Source organism: Gymnodraco acuticeps, unplaced genomic scaffold (genome assembly GCF_902827175.1).
Source record: "Gymnodraco acuticeps unplaced genomic scaffold, fGymAcu1.1, whole genome shotgun sequence".
NCBI classification, from domain to species: Eukaryota; Metazoa; Chordata; class Actinopteri; order Perciformes; family Bathydraconidae; genus Gymnodraco; species Gymnodraco acuticeps.
In genome coordinates, this window is record NW_022991436.1 from 235481 (window position 1) to 243524 (window position 8044).

The following is an 8044-nucleotide window of genomic DNA, read 5'->3' on the forward strand; positions in this document are numbered from 1 at the left end:
CTTTGTCTAAACTCCCAGTGAACCTTTGGCATGTATTATCATCATCAACATGGCTATCATCAGACACACATGGTTAATTAACGGGAATACTTTTTTGTTTGGAAAACGTTTAACCACCGCCACTCCCTGGGGCTGTTTGATTCTCTGGAAGCACGTGAAGCGCTCCACTCATTGTTCCACTTCTCTGGAGATTTCTGGACCGATGCTTAAATGCTCCACGGAAATTGTGTAATTATCCAAGATACACAGAGATTGATGATTAAATGCTACATAAATCACCTTATGCAGCGCGATGCTACTAAGGTCATCTCTTGTGGTGTATAAGGCACTCCATTTACCTCTGTTATAGTTTGTGTCTCTACTGTGACATGTTTACACGCTTTAATGTTCAAAAGGCTCTTTATTTTTCTCATACTGCCTGTGCTGCAGCACCTCTTTAAACTTCTAATATCTGTAATTAGTAATTATATGTCAGTCTTGTATACACAGCTTGTTTCTGACTTTCAGACCTACCTCAAATGATAGCATTTCTTTCTGCTACAGCATAAGGATCTGCTCTGTAGAAACCTTAAGTACCAAATTGGAGAGATTAACATTTTAGATTTTCACAGTGTGTGGTTACCAGTCCAAATAATGTCTTTCCTGTATCTCATGTCGATCATGTCCAATAAAACTGTAGCTTATTGTTCCTTGTGGTCCTGCTGCGACCCATCAGGCAGTGGTAGGAGGTCCGACCCAGACAGGCTCAGTAGGAGAGGACAGAGCCGAGGCAGCTGCAGGGCCCAACCTCTCCAAGCTCTCCACTTTCTTTCCCTCTTCCTATTCCCTCCTGTATGTTTCTTCCTCCACCTTTGTGTCCTTCATTTGCTCTCTGGCTGTTCTCTGCATCCCAACGCACCACACAGGAACCACCGGCTCTGATTACATGTCGGCCCACCGGACTGGATCCTCATAGCACAGCAGGGAGGGAAGCTGACCCAGTGTGGCCTTTCATATATATATGCACATATGAACACCCACACATATAGACACTGGGAATAGGAACAATCCAATTCTAACCTACAGATTTGAGTGCATATAGCTGTAACGTTGCATTCTCACATGGATCACAGGTTATTTTCTCTATCGCTCTTGATTAGTTTTTTCTTTCTGTTTGTCCTGCAGTCATGGACACACAACATATCCAAGGAGAAGGAGTTCCTGCGCAAGCTGGTGAAGGCCAACATCATCACAGACATGACCAACGGTATCTGAGTTTACAGTCTCCCCTCGCCTTCCCCAAAGGACTATGAAACAGGAAACTGAGCAATGGATCGAACCCTTTAGAATCCGGATGGCCTGTCTTTTTCATATCAAAGGAGATTATTTAACAGGAAAAAAAAAATACAGATACAGGAGGTTTTCTGTGGAGAGATGTGCCTTCTGAACCAAAGACTCCTGCTGATTGAAGCAGGGAGCGGGGGGGTGGACACGGAGGACTGGTCCTGCCTGTCGTATCGAAGGACAGCGGCAGCAAGGCTCTGTGGCCCGGCGCCCTAAACGTTTACCACTTCATCCCCTGGAGTATCACATGAGTGAATAATAAAGAGAAGTTTGACAGATGTCGGGATCCAGCTCACTGGCTGACATGTTGAAGGGACAGAAGAGAAAGGAAAGAGGAGAGCGTTGGGGGGGGTGGGTCGATTATTAGCAGTGCCAAACGTACCTCGTTCGGGGGAGAGGCCGTCCTCCTTTTGCTGCCTGAATGTATTCACTTTCCTCAGTGTAAATATCAAAGATTTTTACTGTGCTTTTTAACAAGCTGGAGCAGCATCCCCCCCCCCCAATTGCCATTTGTCCATTCATTCACTTTTTTACTGCCTGTCTAGGGTCCAAAATGAACACTTGCCAAACCAGTTGACAGTAGATAAATCAGCGGGGGTCACCTGCCACACAGACTGCTGTCACTTCGAGTCGCTAACAGTCGAGTGGGTTACATTTGTTCTCAGTTTTCTCTGTAAAGTCTTTGTAAGGGAATAATATCAGAGGCTGTGTAAATGAGTTCTTTCTGCGACACAGAGCGGCTGTGTGAGTTATCCCCGTGTGGCTCTCACATTAGGTCCCCAGAAATATGAAGCTGAATGAGATTCTCTACACAGGGGAAATGTATATGAACTAAATTATTTTTATTTTGGGATATTTAATTTAGACGCTCCGCCAAAGTTAAATTCAGACATCTTCCTCTCTCAAGTCTCTTTGTAAATCCCTCTTCCTCTCTCCCCGGCCATGTCACAGTACTGCCTTCATCTCTTCATCAGCTGTAGAGCCTCCGGGCCGCAGCGCAGCCGCACAGCAGCGTGTCCCGCCGCGGTCAGGGAGAACACGTCCTGTATCCCTCCTCCAACTTCCCGTTGCTGCACATTTTCTTGTTCTTGGGTTAATGGTGAAATCTCGGATTGTAGAATGTAAATATATATTTTTTTGTTTTTCAGTCAATATTAATTATTTATTTTGTATTGTTGCGAAGTCTCAACTTCTTTCGGTCACAGACAGGGCTGCTTTCTGTTGTTGTTGTTGGAAGAAAAACAACAACATTTAGAATTTTCTTTTCACCACCGTGTTTCCACAGACGGCATCATCTTTTAAGTTTGTGGCAGAAGCAGTGTTGTGCGCTAACATTTATTACTGAAACGATTTGGCTAGACAGCTAACCTTTATGACCGTGTTCTAGTTAACTGGAAACATAGAAGCCCCTTTCTTTAAATCGAGGGAATCTGGGTTGATAATTTCCACGCTCAATCTCCAATGAGCACGATAGACGTGCTGAAGGTCTTTGCACTTTGCAGATGAAGGTACCACACTCATTTTAGTATTTCAACTCTGCATGCACATAGAAAATGTTCAGTATTACACAATCAATCAATGTGGTAATCATCTTTACAGTGATGGTGCATTTGAATACTGCTTCATCAAAGCAGGGATTTAAATCATCTAAATGAGGTTTTCTGTTTCTACATCTTGCATATTGACAGTACACACAGATTCTCTTCCATTCCTGTCAATCTGCTGCAGTCTGTTTCATTGTTCCATACGTTCCTGTTCCCTTACACTCTCTCTCCGCTGGGCTGTGCAGCAGCGTGTGTGTATGTCTGTGTGTGTGTGTGTCCCCGGTCCCTGTTGAGAGCGAAGGCACGGGGAACAGCTGACCATTGCACTATCACGAGGCGCTCTCAGTGCCTTACACCTCATCTCCTGGAAACTAGCGAGGAGAGCCGCCGCAGCTGATCCAGTGTCTGAGATCAGCTCCGGGTTAGGACTGGTCAGTCTTCATTTCTGTGATTTGGGACCAGTCCATTTCATATCTGTGCTGTATGTACATTATATACAGTGTGGGAAGACCTGCAGCTCCGTACTTGTTGTTTAGTGTGTTTTAGCCCAACTAAATATTCCAGTTTCTGATTACGGCAGCTTTCATGATGCGAGAAATGACTAAACCAGCTTCCTCTGTGGTTCCTTATTCCTGATTTTAGGCAGCATACATTATAGGGGCACTACACCAATGTACCAGCCTGTAGGAATCTGTAATGTCTGTAAGGTCTGAGGAAATGTAGCATATTTTGTTTGTTTGGAGTTTAACTCATATTGGGGATTTAAAGTCTGGATATTTTACTCTCTGCTGCTACGATTTTGATTCAATTCCTTTTTTAAATCGGTCTGTTGAGAGTGCAATGCCAGATCACGGGAGAACCTCTTGAATTCTTGAACGTGAACACATAGTCTCTGCCGACTGCCCCAGGACCGTATCGCTATAATGTGACTTGACAAAGAAAAAAGGAGACTGTCATAGAATATGTCCAGCACACAGGTCAGATGTATAGTGTACTGAAATGATTTGAAACAAGTGGCTCCTTTGAAGGCAGAGAAATCCATCTGAAATATCATCGTGTCTTTTGGAAAAGGTCATTAATAAAGCATGTGAAGTCAGTGGGCTAAAACACACCAAACCACCAGTACGGTCTTTAACGCTCTGAGACTAAGCAGACCCTCAGTTGGAGTTTCTTCTTCTGTTTCTTCTTCTAGGTTATGAATTTGTACGCATGCTGGAGGAGTTCAAATGAGTTGGACCCAAATCGCCTCATCTTCATAACCTGTTCATGTTAAAGCAGAATGTATTCGCTTTGATCATCGATCATATCTCAAAAGATTTTCTTTTTTTCATTCCTCCATGATCAGAAGGAAGTCAAAGTGTTACCGTTTTTTTATACAGTTATAAATGGCTCTGCAACCTAAATAAATATGTTTGTAATGGATATTTGCCTTTGCATGTTTGCATCTTTTGATCTGTGTTTTTTGTATGTGTCTTTGTATGTACATATTTCTGTACACTGTGAATTTTCAGTATATATATATATATATATAGTAAATATTTTTGATGTATTTAGTCTCTCTTTTATCTCCAAAGACATTTCCTTCTTTATTTAGTATCCTCAGAAGTCTTCTCAAAGCACATCGTGGCCTTAGGTGCCATGTATAGTTGAGTTACATCAGGTGTTCTTCTGTCTGTCACTTAGTGTCTTTCAGAGGTTACAAACGGCAGGAAGTGCACAGTAAAGATGGAGCAGCGTGACGGAGGGGATTTCCTCTCCTGCTCTGTATCTCCTACCTGCAGAGCCAGAGGAAATCATTTTTCAGTCCTCTATCAACCGGACTTCCTCCCTAATGTACTCTCCTTTTTTTCTCTAGTGTTTATATCTGTCCCTCCTGGACTCTCACTCCACTCCTCTTCACTCATTCTTTCCATTCTGCTGTCTGTTCCCATCCCGGTGCCGTGTGTTTCTTTCTGCTGCACTCTGAGGCAGATCTGGTTTCATTGCTGCAGCCACGAGGGGCCTATTGGGGACACACACAGTTAACACACATGCCATGAATCTCTCACTCACTTTCACACACCACAACTTCACCATAAACAGAGGAGCTTTACAGAAAATGAGTGAGAGCTGGCCGTCCAGCTGTGGCTGCTGTAAGTCAGTTTTTGATGTGAGGGAGAAGACGCTGAGGGCCCTTAAAGTGCCGCTGGGCCGTCCCATCCTGCTGTTAATGGGGTGCCAGAAACTCTCAGTCATGCCTCGCCGCTCACCAAAAGCACCCGGCTACTCTTGACTCGACAGATTTCATCCACAGGGCTGGATCGAATGCTCGCTGCAGGAGGATATGTGCCACCTGGGATCTCGCCGAGGCAGCTGTCCCGGCTGGAGGCGGTCGTTCCCGTTTGTCCGGCATTCAGGGGTATGAGCACGCCTGCACCTCTTCAGCCGACGGGCCTTTTATTCCCTGCGACAGGTTCCCCGCCCCACCTCCTCTCAGTTGGATTGGAACGGAGGGGCCACGACCTCCGGGGCCTGAAACTTGAACTCCTCGTAAAAAAGAGTTGGAATGAGGAGAGAAAACACCCTTTTCAGGCACCCGTTTCTTCCCCTCTGTTTACTTAATGTCGGGTCAGCTGAGATGTGGGAAAACAACATTCCCTTATTTACACAATGTCCCACATTCATCTACCTTTTGTCTGCGGACGGGACACACCTACAGGCCTGTCCTGCACATGTATCACTCAAGGGCTTGTTCGCCTGTCAGTGGCTCAACTTGCACTTCTAGACGATATATTTAGATGTATAGATTCAGAATTACACACAAGATTTAAAAGACAAGAGGACTGTTAAAAGATGTCAGTGTTCCTGATCGTCAGTCTGCCTGATTGGAACACAAACAAGGCCTCAGAGGCAACACATACGTCAGAAACATCTGTAAATTAGGAAACACTTCTCAGTCAGCCGTGGCCTTTAGGATGAAGTATGAGGAGGAGAAAGTACAACTACATTGTTTGTACAACTTTGACAGTAGTACAGAGTACTTTTTGCCACACCTTGCATAAAATACGGCAATTAAATAAATAAATGTCGTTGAAGTTTTAATCTGCCGTTCAGAAGCTTCAGCAGACATGAGTCACTTACGTCATTGTTTATACATTAAATCGGACAGCTTTTGCTTTTATTGATGCACTTATATGTATGCCACCTGAACCAATCTTGATTTGTTTTGGTGCAATATTTCAACATTTACAGGATTTCCTGTACTTTCATTCAGGTATTTTAACGCACACATTGACACTGTGAAGCTCTAGAAACGTGTCTTTTGTTGGCATGTCAGTATATAGGCAGAAGTAAATCTTTACAAACTCAGTATTGTTTCTTCGAATATACCCAAACGTTTATTTTATTCAAATTATCATTATTGCTGTCCATGTTTGAAATAGGACTGAAGCCAGAGAGACATCTGAAGTGTTACCAGTAGGCCTACACACTGTTGTACTCTCTGTGTACTCTGCTCATTCTCCATCCATCCGCATAATAACGCCTCTAATCAGGCCATGTGCCGACACTTTTCTTTATGGTTTGTTTATATGAACAGGGATACAACAAATATGCACGACGCCTGCAAGAACGCGCCTTTGAAATGCTTGGATGAAAATATAAATCACAGCAGATTTATCCGTGCTGTATTCACTCGTTTGAGCTAATGTGAAAACACGTTGTGGAGTACACATTTGTGCAGCTCCAGTCTGACGTTGACCCACAGGTTTGGCTTTTGTTTTACAGATATTGGCCTGAGGGTTTTGGACAGTGCTGGATAAGGGGAGTTCCTTGAAAAGTGAAAACAAACTTTGAGATCTGGATCAGGCCCAAGAAAAGGAAGGCACCTTAAGATGGAGAGGCACAGAAGAGACTGAGACCTGTGACCCAAAAGAAACACGAGGAACCTCAGAGGGAGTTTTAAATACAGTTAACTGTCCATCACAGCTTTCCTTAGCTTCACCAGCCAAAATCAAAATCACTCACCCTGTCCCCCATCAGGTCCTCAACTTGTAGGGACTAAGCAGCTCCAAACCAGCACCCTGCTGTATCCATGGAAACAGCTGTGTATATACCTAACAGTCAACTTTCACCGACAATAAATCAAAATATAGCGTCTTCAATTCAATTCAGTTTATATGCTTACAAGGAATTGAAAAATGCCACAGCTGCCATCATGTTCCTGCAGCTCTCAGCAGACCAAACCTGTGAATGTACTTGTGTGTTTGTTTGTGTGTGTGTGCATGCTGGAGATGCGTGTGTGTTGTGCTTGCATGGGGTGTACAAACAGTGTCATGCTGCAAATCCCTCTCACAATGCCGTACAAGTTCTTCGGCATTGCTCACCGTGATGGATGATGTAGACACACTTCTGAAGTTGTGGCCCTGGTTGCAGTGCCGTGCCGTCTGCTGGAACACAGTTTACACAGTGACTCATTTTATTGAGGACATTTTGCTCTGGAGGTTATTATCTGATCTTTTCAAGAGGAGGACTGGTATTTTTGGCAGCCAACTCGGCTTGATGTGTGTGGTATTGTGTGTGTAAGGAGTAAAAGGGGCTCTTTCTGGGTTATATTATAGGTGTACAAAGCCATCTTCTACTAAACAAGTCCCAAGTCATGGCCCTAGCAGGTCTTTCGTCCATCCTGTTGCTCTTGGGCTTATTCTTATTATGTGACGGTACATTCCTGCATGTCATGCACCTCAGCTGTGTGCATTGTTGCCTTGTTGGTTGCTATTTATAGCATCGGTGCAGAGCTCAGGGATCCTCCCTGCATTTGTCTCTGCCTCGGTGCGGAGAGTGGGCCCATGCAGAGGAGAGCGAGGAGCTGTTTACCAAGCCTTTGTGCTCCGCGGGCCTCAGTGTTTGCCCTGCAGGGAGTGCCTCAGCCGGAGGGCCTTTCCGGGCTTTGCAGGGTGGCAGGACGAACCAACCTGCAGGGTGGAGGGGGGCCGGGAGCTCAGCTGGTGGGAGGTGTGTGGCTGCGGGTGCAGTGAGCAGAGGGTCCGTGGTCCGTCTTTACTTCACTCATCCTTCAGGCCTGACAGCAGGTGCCTGGTAAAAAGGTCAGGGCAGGACTCACTGAGCAAATACATGAAGCAGAGTGGCAAACATGCATTAGTGTGTGTGTGTGTGTGTAGGCCTACAGCTGCGTGCAA

At 44.9% G+C, this 8044-nt stretch overlaps 1 protein-coding gene across 8 annotated transcripts in view; it reads left to right on the forward strand.

Moving 5' to 3' along the window:
* Positions 1-4291, forward strand: part of st3gal3b (ST3 beta-galactoside alpha-2,3-sialyltransferase 3b) — a 48256-nt gene extending 43965 nt beyond the window's left edge. For all 8 annotated transcript variants that reach the window (XM_034196221.1, XM_034196220.1, XM_034196224.1 and 5 more), the window contains one exon: positions 1165-4291. In XM_034196221.1, the coding sequence (XP_034052112.1) occupies positions 1165-1254 (90 nt within the window). In that variant the 3' untranslated portion in view covers positions 1255-4291. The remainder of the gene's footprint in view (positions 1-1164) is intronic.
* Positions 4292-8044: the final 3753 nt, after the last annotated feature.